Source organism: Sminthopsis crassicaudata, chromosome 5 (genome assembly GCF_048593235.1).
Source record: "Sminthopsis crassicaudata isolate SCR6 chromosome 5, ASM4859323v1, whole genome shotgun sequence".
NCBI classification, from domain to species: domain Eukaryota; kingdom Metazoa; phylum Chordata; class Mammalia; order Dasyuromorphia; family Dasyuridae; genus Sminthopsis; species Sminthopsis crassicaudata.
In genome coordinates, this window is record NC_133621.1 from 208,665,359 (window position 1) to 208,688,359 (window position 23,001).

At 34.5% G+C, this 23,001-nt stretch overlaps 1 protein-coding gene across 1 annotated transcript in view; it reads right to left on the minus strand.

The window, feature by feature from the left end:
- MSRB3 (methionine sulfoxide reductase B3) overlaps nucleotides 1-23,001 on the minus strand; it is a 183,765-nt gene that overhangs the window by 11,145 nt on the left and 149,619 nt on the right. Inside the window, exon 6 of the mRNA XM_074269722.1 lies at nucleotides 6,863-6,960. Within this exon, the coding sequence (XP_074125823.1) occupies nucleotides 6,863-6,960 (98 nt within the window). The remainder of the gene's footprint in view (nucleotides 1-6,862; nucleotides 6,961-23,001) is intronic.

Sequence of the window (23,001 nt, forward strand, 5' to 3'; positions counted from 1 at the left end):
AGTTATTTAATTTCTTTGGATTTCTTTTTTGCATGTATAAAATAAAGGGCTTGGACTAAATGAACTCTAAAGTATTTTCTAGCTCTAAAGTTATGATTTTGTGATGCTATATATAGATTCAGAAGTCATATGCATAGACAACTGAAGCACTGGGAGTGGATGAAAGATGCTAAGGGAGAAAGTATGAAAACTATGGATAAAACTTTGGGAACCAGGGGAAAATATATGGATCACAATAGAAGATTTAGAATAAAGTCATGTAAAAAAGAAGGAAATCAGGAGAGAATAAGGTGGCATAGTGAAATGAGAAGACTGTATTGAGATCCACAGGGGCAAATGTTGCAGAAAGAGAGCTTGAAGATAATAGCGTTAGCTCAAGGTGGGGACAGAAGGCAGAATGCAATGGTTTGAGATGTGAATGGGTAGTGACAGAAGGGGGCAACTGGGTAGGAGAGTAGATTGAGCACTGGACCTGAAATCAGGAAGACTCATCTTCCTAAGTTAAATCTAGCCTCAAACACTTATTAACTATGTGACCCTGGACAAGTCACTTAATCCTGTTTGTTAAGTTTCCTTAAACTTTCCCCATTTATAAAAAGGATATGGCAAACAACTGCAGTATTTTTGCCAAGAAACCCCCAAATTGGGTCATAAAGAGGTACACAACTGAAAAAATGATAAACAACAAAAATGAAAGTGAAAAACTGTTATCAGAAAGTATGAAATATTCAAGAAATCTGAAAATGAACTATGAAGAAACTTAAAAGGAAAGTATAATTTATATGGCCTCAACATTTGGAGGTAGAAGAAGGAACAACCCAAAGAAATCTATGAAGATGAAGATGTCTGACATCTATGAAAATGTCTATTAAAATGATTCCTTTGTGGGAGCATCATCTTGCTATGCAATACTTTTCAACTACTTGTTTCTATTCTAATTTGCTTTTTCTTAATGAGGTATGATAATTAGTATTTATGTAGTGTTTATAGATAATTATATAATGTTTGCAAAATACTTTACAAATTTTAGCTCATTTTTGTTTCTGTAGTCTAATCATTGGCTAAATCTTGCCATAGCTTGTCTAAGAAATGGGGAGTTCTCTACTCTTAGCTTTCTGTGTTATAGTGTATAGCTCTGGATGCTATTGCCACAGGGAAACCACACTGAGGCATCTATGCATTACTTTGCTTGTGTGGTCCAGAGTTAAGTTCAATATAACTCATGAGCCATAACAGAAAGATCACCAAAGAAAAGATCTGAGTAGCAAAAACATGTCCTGCAACTTTGACCTACAAGAGTCATATCAGACTTTCATTGAATTTAATCCTAATTATAGGGGAAGACTTCCCAATGATGGGCAGCTTCATGACAGAGAAAGGGGTAAAGATTGTGAATAGAAACAAGTAGTTGAAAAGTATTGCATAGCAAGATGATGCTCCCACAAAGGAATCATTTTAATAGACATTTTCATAGATGTCAGACATCTTCATCTTCATAGATTTCTTTGGGTTGTTCCTTCTTCTACCTCCAAATGTTGAGGCCATATAAATTATACTTTCCTTTTAAGTTTCTTCATAGTTCATTTTCAGATTTCTTGAATATTTCATACTTTCTGATAACAGTTTTTCACTTTCATTTTTGTTGTTTATCATTTTTTCAGTTGTGTACCTCTTTATGACCCAATTTGGGGGTTTCTTGGCAAAAATACTGCAGTTGTTTGCCATATCCTTTTTATAAATGGGGAAAGTTTAAGGAAACTTAACAAACAGGATTAAGTGACTTGTCCAAGGTCACATAGTTAATAAGTGTTTGAGGCTAGATTTAACTTAGGAAGATGAGTCTTCCTGATTTCAGGTCCAGTGAATATCTAGGGATATCCAGGGATTTAGGGAGAGCCAGGTGGTACAGTCGCCCAGAATTAGGAAGACTCATTTTCCCAAGTTCAAATATGACCTCAAGAACTTCACAGCACTGTGATTATGGGCAAGTTACTTAGCCCTGTTTGCCTTAGTTTCCTTATCTATAAAATGAACTGGAGAAATAATTGGCAAATCACTTCAGTGTCTTTGCCAATGAAACCCTAAATGAGGTCATAGTCAGATACAATTGAAAAAAATGACTGAAAAGCAACAAAAAATGCCTAGATTTCATAAGATAACTGACAGTTTCTCCTACGATAATCATTGTTAAAAGAATTTAGAATTGGCTGAATGTCCAGACTTAATGAATCATCATTATGTCAATGTCAATGAAAAGTAGTCTCTGATAGAGCACCCTTAGGAACTGTCCTTAGGCAGGAGCTATTCAACAATTTTATATGCATTTTGAATAAAGGTAATTTATCAAATTTGCATATAATATGAAGTTTAGAGAAAAAGATGGCATTTGGGAATACATAAGAATTCAAAAGGAATTTGATAGGTTAGAATGATAACAATATAAAATTTAACAATGTAAATATCAATCTATGTATATGTATATATAGATATAGATATCTATGTATATAGATATCTATATCTAGATAGATAGATAGATAGATATTTATCTCTCCTGATAGTATATAGGTGCTTTAAGAATACGAATTGTCCTATTCTATGAATTTGTAGCCTCAGAGCCTAACATAATAACTAGAACATTATAGGTGCTTAATAAATTCTAGTTGAATGATTGTTTGCTATTGATTCAGGTTGTATTGATAAGTGGGAAGCTTTTATTCATTTGTCACACATGTTTGATAATATGTACTCTTATACAGGCCTTATGATCTTCTCATTCATAATATAAGCCACTCATAGTTGCTATATTCACATGAAGAATTAAGACATTGCAGAAATTGGGGCAGGTAGGTGACACAGTGGATGCAACACTGGCCCCAGAGTCAGGAGGACCACACATTGACACTTACTATCTATGACTCTGGGCAAGTCACTTAACTCTGTTTGCCTCATAAAACAATAATAACAACAAAGCAATTAGAGAAATTAGAGAAAATAAAATAACTGATGTAGGATTGTGGGAATGAAAAAATCTAAAATATGATACAAGGAATATGAATAATAAGAATTCAAAAGGAATTTGATAGGTTAATGCGATAGCAATATATAATTTAACAATGTAAATATCAATCTATGTATATATGATTTTAAGTTACTGAAATAATACTTTGTAATGTTCCCATAGCATATTGTATTTCTCTGGCACACATCTCATAGTTACATCCATCTGGGGAAGGGGATAACAAGTAGTTAAGTTTTTTAAAGTCTTATTATTTTCTACAGTTTGCATGCAACTTACTTAAAACATACATTTTCTTATATGACAGGGAGAATGACTCTCTTCGCTTCTCTTCTCTCCTCTCCTTTTCTCTTTCCTTCTTCTGTCCCTATCTCTCTCTCTTGAGTCTCTTCCTGTCTCTGTCTCTGACCTGTCTTTCTCTGTTTATTCTATCTGTCTTCTTTAAATTAAAAGCTTGACATAAAGAAATAATCTTTCTAAATAGTATAAATTTAGAGAGCTGGAAAAGACCCGCAAAGAGAGTATGGTCAGAACCATTTCTCCAATAATCAATCAACTGTTAAGAATAGAAACTGGATTTGCTAGTCCCCAGGAATGGTAACTATTGGTCATCAGTTCCATTAATGAAAGGACCAAGAGTTATGCTGAATTTTAATTGATATCTTTCATGGATATTATTTCCTCTTAGCAAGGGGTTTATGCTTAATTTATCTTTAACTACTGAAGAATATCACTAATGTATCATTTTTTCCTTGATTGCTACTAAGTTACTGATGTCAACTCTATTACACCTTCTCTGGGAAAGAAAATTCATTCACCCATGAACATAAACATTGGCCCATATACCTGAAACCTAAAAGACATAAAATAGTGAAACTTGAATGAAATTTAACATTTTACTTCCTCTTTTCCATTTATTTATTAATTGTTTTTTGGTGTTCCTGAGGGAGTCCTAAATAACAAGGAAGGAAAGAAGGAAAGGAAAGAAGGAAAGAAAAGAAGGGAAAGAAGAGAAGGAACAAAGAAACTAAGGCAGGAAGGAGGGAACGAAGGAAGGAAGGAAGGAAGGAAGGAAGGAAGGAAGGAAGGAAGGAAGGAAGGAAGGAAGGAAGGAAGGAAGGAAGGAAGGAAGGAAGGAAGGAAAGAAAAGAAGGGAAAGAAGAGAAGGAACGAAGAAACTAAGGCAGGAAGGAGGAAAGGAAGGAAGGAAGGAAGGAAGGAAGGAAGGAAGGAAGGAAGGAAGGAAGGAAGGAAGGAAGGAAGGAAGGAAGGAAGGAAGGAAGGAAGGAAGGAAGGAAGGGAAAAAATCACCAGTATTTTCCAAAATTGTTAACAGTCTAATAATAATTTTCACCAAGGCCAACAGGACCAAAGTGAACTTTATATCAGAAGCATAAATTACAATGTGTCACTTTTCCTCAGGACACATGTTCATATATCTTTCATATGTACAAGTGTAGCTAAATATTTTAGGTGGCTAAATGGAGTCCTCACTTATCTAAGTTATAACTAAAGAAATAATGAGCAGTTCTTCATTAAGTAAACAGAACAACTGATAAAGTATTATTAAAGTGATTTATATGTCAGATTCTGTGTCTGAATGGCACGTCTCATATTTAGTTAAAAAAGAAACAGTTACTTCATTCATTAACAAATTTATGCATGAAATAGTTTCATAAATCTGGGTCAGCACTGAATTTATTCCAAAACCAATTCTTACAGAATCCTACTTTCCTCCAGATTCAAAATTTTCAAATCTATCCTCAGAGTCTGACTAGCCATGTGACCCTGGACAGGTCACTTAACATTCTCTTTACAAATGTTTTGTTAACCCTAAAATTTTATGTAAATGCTAACTATTATTATAAATAATAAAAAAGTTTAAATTACATTTATAGGTTTAATATTATTCTAATCAAGTTTCTCCCAGAGTTTTAGCTGTTACTCATTGGCAGGGAATAAAATAGAAGCTTCATTAACTTTCTCAGGTCTCTAGACCACTATTTAAAAAGTTATTTTTTGTCTTCTTTTAAGCTCTATTCACTTTCAAGCAGAGAATAACTTAAATACTACAAGAATAGAAAAAAGGACTGAAACTGTGATTTAATTAGTACTCGAAACACCCAAATAAAGGAATCCTCTCTATTAATGGAAGCACCTTCTTTGAAATTTAAGAGTCAGAGGTTGATTTGCCTGGAGTCAAACAGTCAGTATGTGTCAGAGCTAGCAGTAGAACTAAGGTCTTCTAGGATCCTCCTTTGGCTCTCTCTATCATTTTGCTTTGGGTTTATCTCACTTACATATTAATCAGTCAACAAATATTTACCAAACATCTACCACTCACCAGGCACAGTGCTAAGTTTGAGGGGATACAAAGAAAGGCAAACATAGCCCCTGCTCTCAGACAGCTCACAACTTCTCTGTTCAATTTCAATTCGAGTAAAAACAGATTCAAATGAGGAACATTTTATGGATATGCCTAATTTATAGCTTACCTATAGCAAAAATGCATGTTCTGAAACCAAAGCATAACTTTATAAGCCAATGATTAAGCCAGTGAGGCATGTGAGATTTTTTTTCTAGTATAGTAATAGGAAGTTTATGATGAAGTGAGTTGGACACTGAGGAAATTTGCATTTCATTTAAAACTAACTATGCTACCTGTGTAATATAATAAGTGGAAGAATTCTTGAGGGAATAAAGAGAACAGCAAGATATTTTGCTTTTTTTTGTACTGTACAATCTATTCTGGCCTTCAATCTAAAAGATGTTTAAGCTATTTGTGAAAAAGAAGGGTCAAACATCAGTAGGAACAAAGTGTCTACATCCATTAACTTAGTAAATTGAGGAGGAGGAGGAAGATGAGGAGAAATAAGATGATGACGACGATGATGATGATAGTGGTGATGGTGGTAATAATGTTTATATGACACTTTTAGGGTTTTCAAAGTGATTTATACATATTGTCTCTTATAAAGAAATTGAGATGGGCAGAGGTTAGTTAAACTATTTGACCAGGATCACATAGTACATGTCACTGTATATAACATAATTAAGGAGAGAATAATTGGTCCTTGGAAGTAGTCTAATCATTGTTCTTGTTCATAGCTTTAGAAACTTAAACTATAAGCATTTGAAAAAATCATGCATTTCAGAATTATAATTTCCAATATGATTTTTTTTGCAATTTGAAATTGCAAATTTTATAGATCTTAAAAAGTTGCTTTAAACATCAAATGAGAACATTAAGTATTTTTTTTCTAATCACAAAGCCCTACATGAGTATGTTACGAGGCACAATAGTGGTTTTGTTGCCCCAATTTTTATACATCCTAAAGGGGGGGGGGGAATGGTATACTTTTACACTAGAAATGTAAGCCATGGGGCAAATGATATTATGAATGGATCAAGAATAGAGGCAGAGGATAAGGAGAACCAAACACACTTAGATTAAGCTTATTTTGATGGCTTCAGAGATTGTCAAGCAGAAAACAGAACATTTCTAAAGAGGCACTGTGCCCAAATTGGAGAAAGTGAAAAAAAGGCTGAGGGAATAGTTCTTCTCCCAGTAGGCAAAGAAAGGATGGAGCAGAGAGAATTATATATGCATTAAGGACAGTTTATTACTCTTTGAGGTCTAAGGTAAGTAAGTTTGATCTCCCTTCTTTCCCCCTTGTTCCTTGCTATTCCTCCTTTAATTTTAAATTACTTATCTGTCACCCTTGTAAGTAGTCACTTTGTCTTGTAATTCTACTTGACAAAATCATAAGTCTTGGGTATGTTTCATGAAACACATGGAAAAATTGTATTTTATATTGTCAAGAAATTCATGTGCTGTTGACTGACCTGAGAGCAGCTTGTTTCAACTCTATGCATCCCATGAGAAAAGTCATCAGTGAATGTAATTGCATCCGAATTTATCACATCATGGAATGAGGGCCAACCTGGGGAGAAAGGTACAAGAAAAGAGAGAGAATAAGATAAATGGCTTTTGGTTAGAAATGTAATTTTAAAGACATACTAAACATAATATATGCAACTAGATAGTAGAGTAGATAAAACACTGAATCCACAGTCAAGAAGGTTCATCTTCATGAATTTCAGATCTGATCTTAAGATACTAGCTGTATAACCCCAAGCAAGTCACTTAACTCCAATTGCCATGCACACTCACACATGTACACACACACACACACATTCACATTCACACACACAGACAAACTCACAAAACAATTAACTTGAAGAGAAAAAATATAATACAGTTAACAAAAATGATAGATAAATGATAGATCAATAGATGAAAGATAACAGATGATAATTTAGCTGCTAAGTGACAAATTTGTGGATATTTTAATTTTTCAAAGTGCATCTAGTAACTTGCTGAATGAGGATTATCAGAAATGATAGATGCAGAACCCTCACCAATCCAATCACATCTTGACATATTGAGAAAAATATCCCTTCTTATAAATCTATCACCATTTCCTGTTATTTATTGACATCAGTATATTATTCTGTTCTAACGTACCAGGGCCCAAGTGATAACTACAATTTCAAACATGTTGAAATAATGAAAAAGAAGGAAACTGTGTTAAATCAAAGAGACTGATCAATTCTAACCTTGAACACACCTCTCCCTTAAAGAAGGGATTTCTCTAGGTTCTACACAGAGATTTTGTAAAGACTCACAAAATCCCATTCTGTGTGGGCTACCCCATTGGGTAATCACTGTTATATTATTTCTTCCACTAAATTATTTACACACATAGCTATAGAGAAGTAGAGAAGACTAGAATTCTATACACTGAAAAAATTTACTATCATCAAGTCGGAAACATCTCAGAGATGAGTCAAAATTAGGAAAATAATTAGCATAATTAATCTTATAATTATAAAAGTGACAAAAATTATAAAAACCACATAGTTGTTTTAAAAAGTATGTAATCTTTAACAAAATTCTGTCTTTTACAAACTATGAAACACTTGAAAACTTCTAAAAATATAGACCTTTCTAATGGAAAAGTTTTATAGAACTAGGAAAATAGTGATTAAACTGATTTCAATGAATGAAAGGTTCATAATCTCAAAGGAAATAATGAAAAATGTAAGTGAAGGGAACCTAACATCCCTAGATCTTAAGCTATATTATAATGGAGTACCCATCAAAACTATCTGCTACTGGTTAAAAGGAAAGTTGATAAATAGACTATATAAAAAAGAAACAAGCAATTGAAAGCATTAGCCCAATGTTTTATTAAGCCACAAACATAAGTTGTCAAGTAGATTCTATTTTTAACAAGAACTGCTTTGAAAGCTGTAAAGCAATTTGGCAGAAATTAAATTTAGACTAACATCTTATACAATATATGACCATGAGCTCAAAATGAACCTAAACCAGGTTTAGGAGACCGGAACTTTAAAAGAGCAGAAGGTTGAAAAAAGTGAGAAGAGAACAATATTAGGTATCTTTAATAACTGTGACTAAGGAAAGGAATCTTAAATAAACAAATTATAGAAAAGATCACAAAAGATGAAACAAATTTTGACTATATAAAACTTAAAAGTTTCTACACAAACATAAAGAATGAAGAAAATGGAAAGGGTATTGTAGAATTAAAGAAAAAAAATCTTCAAAGGAAAATCTCATATCTTAAACATATAAGGAATTGACACAAATATGTGTCCCTTAATAAATAAGTAGTCAACAAATAGGAAGAGTTTTCAAAAGATAGTCTGCTAGTATGTCATTTTGTTCTAATCCCAAACCTGAACTACTAGACCACCCCTGAATTAGACCAACCCCCCAAGGAGTAATGTTTATTGAGGCTGGAAAGATAGAATGGGACTAGGTTGTGAAAGGATTTAAAAATTAAACAGAGGACTTTACATTTTAGCCTAGAGGTAATAGGGAGCCAGTGGAATTTATTGAGTAAGAGATTGTGACTTAATAACTGCACTTAAGGAAAATCACTGTGAAAGTGAAAGCTGCATGAAAAATGGGTTGGATAGGGTGAAACTTGGAAAGGCAGGACAATTTTGGAGTTCTTTTAAATAATTTAGCTAAGAAATAGTGAAGATATGGACTAAGATAGTTACTAAAAGGAGTCAAATGCAAAAACATTTAGGATCATAGAAACAACAATATTTTGCAAATGACTAACTGTGTGGAATAAGAGAAGTAAGGGAGAAGGTATGGAAGTGAGGATAATGCCAACATTACAAACTTGGAGCCTAGAGGAGAGGAGATCTCTTTAATAAGGAAGTTTGGAAGAGAAATTGGTTTTAGGAAAGATAATTAGTTTGGTTTGCACATGTTGAGTTTGAGATGTCTCCAGAGTGTCATAAAGGATTAGGTCAAGTGGGATGGAATAAAAGTCCTCAAATGGTTTCAATGTGTGTTACTTAGGCATTGATACTTGAAAAGTGCAATTTGTTTGTTTACCTTGGCACCATCTAAGCATTGGGAGGGACTCTGAGAAAAGGAGCATTGTGAGGATTAACATTTCAAAACCAATAGAAAATGGATAATGTACATTTTGAGCCGGAGAGGAAATTTATAAGTAAACATTCAATGTGCTGTCTAAGTCTTATGGATGGAAAGGTCTAAAAAAACTGGTTGGCAGCCATATTAAAAGCTCTGCAGTTTTTGGGCTACTATTTATCTTTCAAAGAGATTCATGTGGACTTCTGATTAAGATGGCTTCAACATTCTGTAGGTACTAGCTAATCTTCAGACTGGTACCTCTTACCCCCAATAAAGAAACCTCTTTCTTTTTCTGGCCATATATTTCCTAGTTAAGAGCTTTAAAATGGCATCTTGCATTCAAGTCACTGATAATATGCTGCAGCCTTTTAAACCTTCCATGTGTCTCTCCATTGCCCTTTGGGTCACCTGTAATTTTTTTGTCTTTGGAGAGTGTGGGATATTATTCCTAGTTATACAGCATCAGTGGGTGAATATTGTCCCTGCTAAGACTAAAAAGGGTGCCAAATGAAACAATGATCAAGAAAATTCAACTCTTTTGCTCAGTCCAGGATTGTCCAAGAAGATATCCAGAAATCTTTGGGTAGTTGAAGCAGGTCTATCTTCAGTATAAACTAAGGCCTTTGAGGATATTAATTTTAAAAGGACCGGATGCCAATAGAATCTTAACCAAAATTTGGCAAGTGCTAAAATTAGTTTCTGACAGATTATTGCCCCAGAAGACTAAGAGGGTTCTCCCCAAGATAATATGTATTTATAATGGGGCCCTCCAAGAGTCTTGAAATCTGGCTCCAAAAATCCTACAAGACCCATAGGAGAAGACAAAGCCAGCTACCAGTAGGAGACTCTCCTCAAGAGAATGGAGAAATGCATTGTCCAGGCAGCCTATAGCAGGGAATTCTACCAAAGGCCAGAAACTAAAGTGATCCATGATATCATTTAAAGACCTCTTGGGACTGTAGCTGGCAGCAAGGTCAACTGCTATTTCATGACTGTACAAGTTAAAAGAGACAGAAAAAAGTCCAAGACCAACACTAGCACTGGATCAATTGGAAACGGAGATAGAAAGAAATCAGGAATAGAAAGCAGAAAGCAGGATCTAATAACAGACATTCCACCCTAAAGTGTGGCAGGGTAGTAGTAGAATCTGAATACCTCATTTGAGTTTGCAAGACGGGAAAGAACATGGAGCTGGCATAAAGTTCCAATCTAGGAACTGGGGCTGGAGATATGAGTAAACCTAAGAAGAGACCAAGTATGAAAAAAGAAATAATTTGGAGTAAGAGAAGTCCAAGAAGTAAACCCAGAAGGAAAGAGCAATTTGATAATAAGTAGATAGACTCAGGAAAAATAAAATAAAATGTGTCTTGACTACAGGATTCCAAGAAGAGATAGAATAAATTATCTAAGAAGTTTCTTTTTTAAAATTAAATTCAAGATCTGAAGAGAAAACTTAGAATGAGAATATGTATATATATATAGTGATGAACCAAAAGGAAGACAACATGATCCAGGTAGAGAACCCTCTAAAAAACAAAATGGAGTAATTAGAACTCAATGATTCAATGATAAAATCAGAAATGTTAAAACAAAATCAAAAGATTGAAAAAAATAGAAGATGTTAATGTATTTACTACCAAAATAGTCATTGAAACTATGAATTGACTTAACTATCCTAGAAAGTGGCAGCTGGGAAGTTCAGTGGATAGAGTGTTGGGCCTTAAATCAGGAAGACTCGCCTTCCAGAATTCAAAGCTAGACTCAAATACTTATTAGCTCTGTGACCCAAAATAGGTGATTTAACCCTGTTTGCTCCAGTTTCCTCATCTATGAAATGAGCTGGAGAAGGAAATGCCAAACCACTCCAGTATCCTTATCAAGAAAATCCCAAAGAGAGTCACAAAGAGTAGGATGTAACTGAAAAACAACTGAATACATATTGAACATGCTCTAAAAAGTGCTTTGAAATTGTCCCCAAAAGGTCAAACTGTCCATTTCCTCTTACCCAGAAATACTACTACTAACGTTTATATCCCAACAAGATCAAAGACAGAAAGTATATGCATGTACAAAAATATTTATAACAGCATTTTTTTTTGTTGAAACAAAGGACAGCAAACAAAGTAGGTGCCCATCAATTAGGGAATGGTTAAACAAATGATGGCACACCGTGTTATACTTTATTCTTGAAGAGGATCAAAATGACAACATTCTGTTGGGGTTAATGTACAATGTGTCTAACTATGGCTGAGCAGATCAAGATGAGTTCTACCACAGGTCAGGCAGAAATAATCTATGTGGAATTGGGAATAGAAATGTCTCTAAATTTGTACCTCTCATGTTTCTTTTGAGTTACTGCAATTGTGCTTTGCTCATAGATGCAGGCACATCATGGTAGGCAGTCCTGTGCTAGTGTCTCCTATGTCTTGTATCACTTCTGACTTTCATGTCAAGACCTGAGTTCAAATCTGGTCTCAGAGATGTGGAACCCTGGGCAAGAATCAGAGGTTGACTTATTCTTGTTTGTACTTTTCTGTCAGTATCTGCTTCAGCTTTATCAAATATAAAATGGAGATATTTCTCAAGATTACTGTAAGGATCAAATGAGATAATATTTATCAAGCACTTTAGCATGGTGCTTGAGATATACTACGCACTATACAAATGCTTATTCCCTTCCCCTTCCCTATATGAATATAATGAGATATCTTTGGATCAGAAGAAATAGCAAAAGGAATGAATTCAGTAAAAGCTGGAAAAAAATTGTATAGCTTAATGCAGAATAAATGAACCAGGAGAACAACTTCTACAGTGAAGGATTTGAGAACTGAGGTCATTAAAATAACCAATCACAACTTCAACGGACTGATGAAGAATACCTCATATCTCTTGGCTGAGAGTTGCTGGAGGAGAGACACAGAATGAGACAAATATTTTCAGATATAGCCAGTGTGTGGATTTGTTTTGCTTGATTATTTGCATTTGTCATAACAGAATGATTTTGTTGGTTAGATAGATAGATAGATAGATAGATAGATAGATAGATAGATAGATAGATAGATAGATAGGATGGGTAAGCAGGTAAGTAAGAGCATCAGTGAAACATTAAATCAATTCACAGAAGAGAACATAAAGAACTTCAGCCAGGGACAGATAAGTAAGACAGTTGTTACTACTGGGTTAAATTGAATTGATACTCATAGTCATTTGTTGTTTCATGTCCAATTCTCTTTTTCTGTTTTTGTTTTTGTTTTTTTGTATTGAAATTCTTATGTTTGTTGATGTTGGTTAAACTCAAAATAAAAATGAAAATGTAATTTAAAAAAGAAAGAGAAGCATATTTAATCTTTCAGTAAGATAAACAAGAAGCAGGGGTGAAGGGCACTGTTTCCTTCTAGCAATCCTTCTGAAAAGGGGAGTATCATTACAAACCTCCATGGACAGCTCAAATTAATTCATTTTCTTCCATTCATTTATGAAATATTTATTAAGGGCCTATTCTGTGTGAGGCAAAGGTGAGTCACTATTGACAATCAGCTCAAGGAAAGGCTTCACTCTACAATAAATGGCTTAAAATCCCCAGTGATGACAGCACTTTGAACAAGGAATTCCCCCCATCATGTGAAAGTATTTAAAGGAGGAACATTTCACTGCTGTAAAAATCCTCAAAGGAAACCCTGCCCCCATTCCTAATAATAAGGAAATTGCTTCAAAGGCTGATATGCAGAGACTGGAGCAATCTGTGTCTTGTTGAGAAAATTATCTTGAGCAAAAGGCTTGGGGGGGATGTGTTTATGTCAGTTTTGACATTAAAGAAAGATCATCCATCCTCCTTTTTTGCTTTTGCTTTTGGTCTTCCCATCTAACAAAATATTATTTGTTTTGGATGCAGTCCACATTCTTCTTAAAAGGAAAGTCATGTGAAAACCTGCATAAATAGGGTTGGCCTGCCCCTCCCCCAAAATACCCTTTTGTTTCTATTTGATGGGGCTAGATTTGGACCTATTCTCTTTCTTATTTCAAAGTATTGTGATTTTCAAGTAGTCATCCATTATTCTCCAGTACTACTTACAGCCATAAATGAATGAATTTTTCTCTTTGATTAATTTACATATTCAATTTTTTTTAAATAATAGGGCACATAAAATATAAATAAAGTAAATATTCAGAGAATTCAGACTTCCATCTGCTTTCTAGATTTATTGTGTATTATTCTCTTCTAGATTTATTGTGCATTATTCTCTAGTCCAAGTAGACTAATTTATTTGCTGGCTCTTGTAAATAACATTTCCTACCATCATCATACCTCTACCCATAACCTGGGTAACTATTTTTGTTAACCATCTCTCAGTTGCCTAGTTTCCTTCAAAGTTCTGCCACTCAACAACTTCCATCTAGACACTTTCCTGAATCTCTCTTTTTCTGTGGTCCCTCTGAAGAGAGTTGCATACTGGGCAAAGATGGGTCTGGGATTCTCTCCTCTCTCCTCTCCAAAGTGCTAAGGCTGGGTCCGTGGTGAAAGAATTCATCTACTCAAAGCTGTGACAAGAAAGGCTTTATTGATTAGGAAAAGAACTCCAAGAAGTCTTGGAGGGCAATATCTGCTTCCAGGGAGAGAAGCCATTTATTGCAAAGAATGGAATTTTGGAGCTTCATTTTATACACAACAGGATAATAGAACAGGATTTGTATCTGATAAGACTTCCATAGGATATGAAGAAGTTTGTGTAACAAAGGAGTTTCTTCAGAGACTGTAAGTCCTCTGAAGTTTGTATAAGAAAGGAATTTTTCTCTAGAGGATGTAAGATTTTGTTGGTCATTTACATACTGGGCTGTCTGCTTTTCTCCCTCATCACGTCCAAACTCCTTTGTTGTTACTTTATTTATAGTTTGTCTTCAGTCATATACAAGTTGTTTCTCCAATAAACTTCAAACTCTTTGAATCAGAGGTAGATTTATTTTTGTCTATGCTTCCCTGTCAGAGCCTCCTACAATGCCAAACAAACAATAGGTGTTTACTAAATACTTATTGAATGAATGAAAATTATACTTTTGATTCCATTTTATCTAGCTGCTTTATATGCAATTGCATTGAGCAAAATCTGTGTAATAATCTGTGTGCACCGGAACTAAAAAGTGTGAGCACAAACAGGATTCTTTCATTTCTTCCTTTCTTTGGCTCATGCTCTCATCCAGCCAGGGACCTCATCCTATCACCCCAGGGACATCAGAATTTGGTTCATTTGCTATGGCTAAACATTTCATCAAGCCAACATAAGATAGATAGATAGATAGATAGATAGATAGATAGATAGATAGATAGATAGATAGGATGGGTAAGCAGGTAAGTAAGAGCATCAGTGAAACATTAAACCAATTCACAGAAGAGAACATAAAGAACTTCAGCCAGGGACAGATAAGTAAGACATGTCATTTATAGTAAAAGTAAAGGGACACTTAGCTCCCATGCAAACATTCTAACAATAGAATAAATGAAAGACAAACTTCATTTTATTGAATTAACTCGAAATACTTGTAGCCAAGACCATGAATAGTCATAATAACTTTTCTTGCATCTCTGGAGGACTTTAACCTTCCTTTTAGACACACATACACAATAAATAAATAAATAAATAAATAAAAATATATATATATATATATATATATTTATAGTGTGTATACATATATATATTATATATGTGTGTGTATCTCTTCAAACTCTTTGAAATAGATGTCTCACCACAAAGGAAAAGAACTGGGAGTTTCTAGACAATCAATTCTCTTCTAGAATACTTGCACAGTTCTACAAAAGAACAGTATTAATAAACTGCAAATCCTGGCTCTGTCCTTTGCTACTTCTTGCCTTTGGCTCCTATTTGGACAATGTGTAGGGAGATGATGAAAAGTTTCATTTGAGATATCATCATCATCATTAATAATGCACATAGTGTTTTAAGATTTCCAGAGAACTTTACAAATTTAATTTATCCCAATACAACTCTGAGAGGTAGATGCTATTATTATTTCCTTTTTATAGAAGATGAAACTGAGGCAGAAACCAACTGAGTGATTTACCCAGTGTCACAATAAGTGTCTGAGGCTAGCTGCCTCTTAGAGTTTCCTTCCCATATCTGATAACTCAATTCAAGACTATTCCTATGCAGAAACATAATAGGTAAAAAGCTACATGCTATCAATAATAATAGTTAACATTTTTTAAAAGGCACCTTGGTGACTCAGTGGCTAGGACCCAAAATCAGGAGGACTGTATTTTGAATTAAATTCAGACTATAGCAAGCATGTATGAAACACCAATTATACCTGGAGTCATCGTATTAAAACTGAGAAAAATTAAAATGAAACACTCCTTGTCCTCAAGAAGTTTACACTCTAATAGGGGAATCTAATGGACATATATAAATATATATAAAATGAATACAAGGTAGTTTGGGGGGAAAAAGCATTGTTAATTGAGGGGCAAGAGGAAGAGACCAAGAGCTTCAAGGAGAAGTTGGCATTTAAACTGAGTATTGAAGGAAAGCTAATATTTTAAGAGGCAGAAGCAGGGAGGGAGTGCATGCCAGCATGGAACATAGTCCATGAAAGACATAGGAATGAGAGTCAACTTGGAGCAGGTAGGTGGCACCACAGTGGATAGAACACTGATCATAAAGTCAGGAAGAATCACCTTCCTGAGTTAAAACCTGTCCTTAGAGACACTCACTAGCTGTGTGGCCCTGGGCAAGTCACTTAACCTTGCTCCCAATTCCTCATCAGGAAATGGACTGGAAAAGAAAATGGCAAACCATTTCAAAAAATCTGTGCCCCACCCCCCCAAAAAAACCAACAGCAACAACAACAAAAAAAAAAAAAAAAAAAAAAAAAAGAGAGAGAGAGAGAAATCATTTGAAAAACAACTCAACAACAAAGAATTGAATTGTGGTGTGTGCAATTCAGCAAACAGACCAATAGGGTTGCATCAGAGTGCATGGAGGAGAATAAGAGGTAAGAAGATTCATCCTGTCAATGGAAGGAAGGGTTTCGAGCAGAAGGGCTCTTCTTTAAAGACCCAGGGAAGTGGACAAAAGATGACAAAAGGGACTGAGAAAAGTACTAACAGGGCACTAAGAAGAGATAATACTAGCATAAACTTTGGCTAGGATCATAGGATAAAATAATTTGTATATGTTCTGCTTTAATTGCAAATAATGAATAAAAAATGCTTATCAAGCACTTAAGATTGTGCTAAACAACAAAAATACAAATGGAAAAAGTAGAACAGTTCAGATCTCAAAGTGCTCACCCTCTAATTAAGAAGCAACACATAGACACTGAGTAATTTAAGTTACCTTTCTTAGACATCTGAAATATTTTCTATTTCTTCCTTGAAACATAGACTCTAAGATTTCACCATTATTTCACACAGTTACAAATTGATAAGTAGATTAAAAACAAAAAGCACATATCTTAGAATTGGAAGGAAGCTTAGAAACGTCCCACCCAATGTTAGAATTCCTTTTATAACATGTTCAAAAGATGATTATCTATTATCTGGCTAAATATTTCCGGCATTAATAATCTTACTTTACAGGCCTGCTTTTACATTGCTTTAATAGTTAGGAAGTTCTCTACTGTGTCCTGTGTATCCTAAACACTTTTTTTTTTTTTAAGGGAGTTGAAAGGCATTAGATGTGACATTACATAAAAGTGACTACTATCTTTCCAACAGAAAATGATTGGATTATGTCTGGATATCATGTCTTATCAGGAATATTAAAAAGGGTTGGGATATTTAGCCTGAAAAAAGAAAAGAAAAAACCTAAGAGGTTAGGTTCAGGACTTTTAAAGGATTTTAGATATTTGAAGGTTGTAAGAGGGAATAGACTTAAACTATGTTATTCTGGACAACAGAAAGGTCATCAATATATGAAATTATAGGTTGTGCATCAATATAGAGGTTGGTTTGTTACCTATTATCTACTGACTGCTTATTCAATGATAATTTGATCTTGTTTTTTTTTTTAATCTGTACTTATGATTTCATCAACATATAATGAACCCCTAATGAGGAAATTCCCCCCACCAATACATATAGCTGTTCTTCAGCTACAGTCTTATTACCTTATCCTAACAAAGCTTTTTTTTTTTGCATTCATAATTTGTCTAGATCTTATCCCATCTCTCTCCAAACTTTATGAAAACATTGTATTTGAGAGCTCTATTTACTATCCATTGTATCTCCTTAATTTCTTACCACCTGACTTTTGCCTCAGCACTCTACAGAATCGAATTTCTCCTAAACCATCAATGACCTAATCCCAAAATTAAACCAGTTATCTTAGTCCTCATCCTCCTTGACCTTTCCATTGTTCTTGACATTGCTAACCATTCATACTTAGTGGATAGTGTCTCCTTCCTTGAATTTGAAAACAGGACAATCTTGGTTCTTCTCCTCTTTCTCCCCTTCTTTAACTTCTTTAACTCTTGCTCTGTCTCTTCATCCTTTTTCTAACCTCTCACAGATAATATCACTGAATAACCTGTCAGTGGTTCCATTCTTCTCTCTTTATATTGTTTTCTGGAAATCTCATTCACTCGAAAAGTTTCAGTTACTACTTTTATGCAGTTGATCCCCAGTCTTGCATTCCAGGCCTGTATTTTGGGTTACCTTAAGAACAAATCCATCCGGATGTTTCATCAACACTTCAAACTCAACATGGCCTAATTCAAGCTTATGATCATCCATTCTAAATCAATTCCTCTCTATTTCTTTTTTTTTTTTTGGCTTTGGTCTTACCATTTATGCTGTCAACTTTCTCATAAATTTGTGGTTTTCTCTAATTCTTTCTTATCCTTACCACTAATATTCAGTCAGTTATCAGATCCTATGAAATCCAGTTCCACAAAATCTCTCCCATCTGTTCATTCCTCTCTAATCCAGTACTTCCCTGGTAGACTACCTCAATGCTATGAGCCTGGATTATTACCATATATATATATCTATATATAGATATATGTATCTATATATAGATATATATGGTAATATATATATATAGCATATCTTTCCCCTCATTCACTTTAGTCTAATTCATTTTTATATAATAGCCAGACTAAGCCTCTGTTCAAAAATTTTTTATGTTATTTGGTCATTTCAGTTGTGTCCAACTCTCTGTGACTCCATTTGGGGTTTACTTGGCAAAGATACTAGAGTATTTTGGCATTTATGTCTTCAGTTCATTTTATAGATGAAGGACTGAGGCAAATAGGGATAAGTGACTTGTTTAGAGTCAGATAGTGTGTGTCTGAGGTCAGATATGAACTCATGAAAATGAGTTCCCCTGATTCCAAAAACCAGTAGTACTCTATTTGTTGTACCACATAGTGTATATAAAATGTTCTATATCATATTAACAATATAGTAACATGATATAAATCTTATATGCTCCCCTCCAGCAAAAATATTTTTGTATTTATTTCCTAATGGACCCTGTACTCTTCTCTTTATCTCCATAACTTTTATTCATGTCATTCTGTATTCCTGAAAAGACTTTGCTCTCCTGCTTCATGGTACAGCAACAATCTAGCATATAAACTTATTTGTAAACAACTGTGGAATAGAATGATAAAAAATTTAAGTAATACTACCTCAAAAAAAGCTAAAAACAATTGAGGAGAAAATAGCCTATAGACTAAAGAAAGCAAAACCCTACAAATAATATTTCCTTTGAAAACAAGACAAAAGGGGCTATTAGATGGTACAGTGGAAAGAACACTGGCCCTGAAGTAAGGAGGACCTACATTCAAATCCACCCTCAGACACTTGAGACATACTAGCTGTGCGACTCTAGACAAGTCATTTAACCCCAATTGCCTCAAAAGCAAGTAAGCAAGCAAGAAAAAACAAAAAATAGAACAGAACTACAGAACTTCTGGTGTTTTTATATTGATCTATCTCCATCCTAAGCAGTGATACCACCAGATTAAGATTTGACACCTCAGGGCCCAATGTTAAAAAGTGGCAACAACTTTTGAAGGAAGATATGAACAGCTGGACTGAATCCACATGCAGAAGAAATTCATAGGTGACACAATTATAAAGGCACTTAGGAGTCCATTTTCAAGATATTTTATAAAGGATAATATTCTAAAGTGATGAAAAAGATCAGAATAATTTTATTCATAAACAAATGTGAATGAAAGAGATATCAGCAATTTTCTTACTTATACCAAACATTTATGAAAATTTTCAATGAAAAAACAGAATATTCTTATTGGAAATATGTGTCAGACTTTCACATGCAATTTTCTCCCACAGCTTCAAAGTCATTCAATCAACTGAAAATCAATTGAGCAAATAAGAAATATCCTGACATTTGACCTGAAATGGGCTTATAGGTCAACTAAACCAGCAAGCCTGGAGAGATAAAAAATGACTTTAGACAAAAGAGATAGCAGTGAACAGAAATGAAATCCATACCAACTCTCTGATTCCAAATCCAGCATCACATCTAGCTTAAACATCTGACTCAGAACAAAATATAAATGTTAAGGGTCTAGTTGACACAGTGGCTAGAGCTGGATCTGGAGTCAATCAAATTCAGCCTCAGACACTTACTAGCTATGTGACCTCAGGTATGTCATTTAACCTTATCTGCCTCAGTTTCCTTATCTGTAAAATGAGCTGGAGAAGTAAGTGAAAAATTACTTCAGTATCTCTACCAAAAAGTCCCTCCAAAGGGGTCATAGAGTTGGACACAACTGAAATGACTGACAAACAACAAACAACTTGTCTCTATGACAGAAGCACCATAAAATTATTTGTTCATTGAATATCAAAGTATTAAAACTGTTCAGTAGTATGGAAGATGTCCATAGCAAAAAGTCTAAATAAAACAGGGTTTCCTTATCAAATATAAGGTTTCTCAGATGCTCTGGTTTGTGGAGGATATCACAGAGATATCCCTGAGTCCTGCAGTGTAAGAGAGCCTCCTTGAGAGGAAAAAAAGATCAGTTTTTAGCCATCCACAGAATAATAGCAAGTCAAATGTTCTTCATTTGCTCTACATATATTGGCCAGATACATGAGTTTTTCCATCAGAATGTTTGCCTTAGATAAGACACTGCAAATAGACACTCTGCTTGGCGAGTGGGAGATAGCACATCAACCAACCAAGTATTTATTCACTCAAGATAGACACCTAAGAATAGGTGCAAAGTAGAAAGACTGCAACAATCTAGATTCTATCCTAATTGGAGAGATAACTTGTATGTATATATGTATGTATATGTATATTTTCGTTTTATGCTATGCATACATGCATAGATATTGTGTATTTATGTATATATTCACTTTATGCTATGTATAATTTAAAGTGAATAAATATATACATATGTATCCACAATAAAATGAATAGATACAAAGTAGTTATGTATACACAAGTATATATAAGATGATTTGGAAAGGAGAGACTGAACTGAAAAAGGCTTCGAATAGAAGATAATGTTTGCGCTGCATCCTGTATAAGAAAGGAAAGAAGGTCAAGTGTGAGTAACAAAGAAAAGCTTGGCCATATGTAAAGGGAGAGGAGGGGGATTAAAATATAAGAGGACTAGAAATACAGGTTGAGGACAGGTTATACAGGGCTTTAAAAGCTAAACAGATTGTGGCAGCCCTTTTGGAAGTGGCAAGAAACTGGAAACTAAGTGGGTGCCCATCAGTTGGAGAATGGCTGAATAAGTTATGATATATGAATGTTATGGAATATTATTGTTCCATAAGAAATGATCAGCAGGATAATTTCAGAGAGTCCTGGAGAGACATGAACTTATGCTAAATGAAGGGAGTAGAACCAGGAGATCATTACACACAGGAAAAACAAGATTTTATGATGATCAATTCTGATGGACATGGCTCTCTTCAACAATGAGATGATTTAGACCAGTTCCAATGGACTGGTGATGAAGAGAGCCATCTACACCCAGAGGGAGGACTCTGGGACCTGAGGGTGGACCACAACATAGCATTTTCATACTTTTTGTTGTTGTTTGCTTGCATTTTAGTTTTCTTTCTCATTTTTTCCTTTTTGATCTGATTTTTCTTGTGCAGGAAGATTATTGTATAAATATGTATACACATATTGGATTTAATATATATTTTACCATGTTTAACATGTATTGGATTATTTGCCATCTACTTGCCATGGAGGGAAGGGAAAATTTGAAACATAAGGTTTTGCAAGGTTCAATGTTGAAATTATCCATCCTTAAATTTTGAAAATAAAAAGCTTCAATAAAAAAATGCAAAAATAAAAACTAAACAGTTTATTTTTTATCTCTGAGGCAACAGGAAACTAAATGAGTAAGGCAGTCATACTGTATGATTTTTCCTTAAGGAAAATTCCTTAAGTTATAAGTGCTGGATTTGTAAGAAACTTAAGGCAGGGAGACCAATTAGGAAAGAAATTATTGTGATAATCTAGGCAAGAGATGTGATGGCCTAAGCAAAATTAGTAGCTGTGTGCATGGAGAAGAGATCTGATGTGAGAAAGAGAATTAGAAGATAGAAATGGCAAAACTTTTGCAACTGAATGGATCTGTGAAATGGGGGGAAAGTGAGGGGGTCTAAGGATTACAAGTATATTATTAGCTGCAGAGATTGAAAGAATGGTGTGTTTGACAGAAATAGGGAAATTTGGAAGATGAGAGGGTTTGACAGTGGGTTTAATTTTTGTACATGTTGGGTTCAAGATGTTGTTGGGGCATATAGTTTAAAAGGCAATCAGTGATGATATGACTGATGCTGAAGAGAAAAACTGAACATACATACACATATTTCTGACAGCTGATTATCAAAAAGAGGCTAAAGGGGAAAAGAGATTAGCCTAGCACATAACCTTAAGAAGGGCAACATTTAAGGGCTGGCCATTTGTGATGGGCTATCAAAAGACTATGAAGAATGGTCAGGGAGATAGAAGGATAACTAGGAGAAAACAGTGTATTAAAACTTTAGAATACCCAGAAAGAGAGGATAATCCAGTGTCAAATGAAGCAGATAAATTGAGAAGAATGATGTCTGAGAAAAGATCATCAGATTTGGCAATTAAGAGATCACTGGTAACTCTAGACCATTTCATTGAGCACATTTTCCATTGAATAAAGAGGCTGAAAACCAAACTGAAAAGAATTAAAGAGTGAATGAATAAAAGAGGAAATGTAGGCAGTAAGTTTAGATAGCTTTTTCTAGGAGAGAAAGGGAGGGGAGATATATGATGATAGCTTCAAGGGATTATAGGGCCTAATGAGTGTTGTGTTCTGTTTTGTTTTATTTTGTTTTTAAAGATGGGGAATATTTGAATATGTTTGAAGATAATAAGGAAGATACTAATAGAAAGGAAAAGGCTGAATACTTGGGGAGAAGATGATCATTGAGATCCAAATCTGTTGGAGAAGATGGAGATCATATGTACATGTAGATGGACTGGTTTTAACAAAGGGTCACATC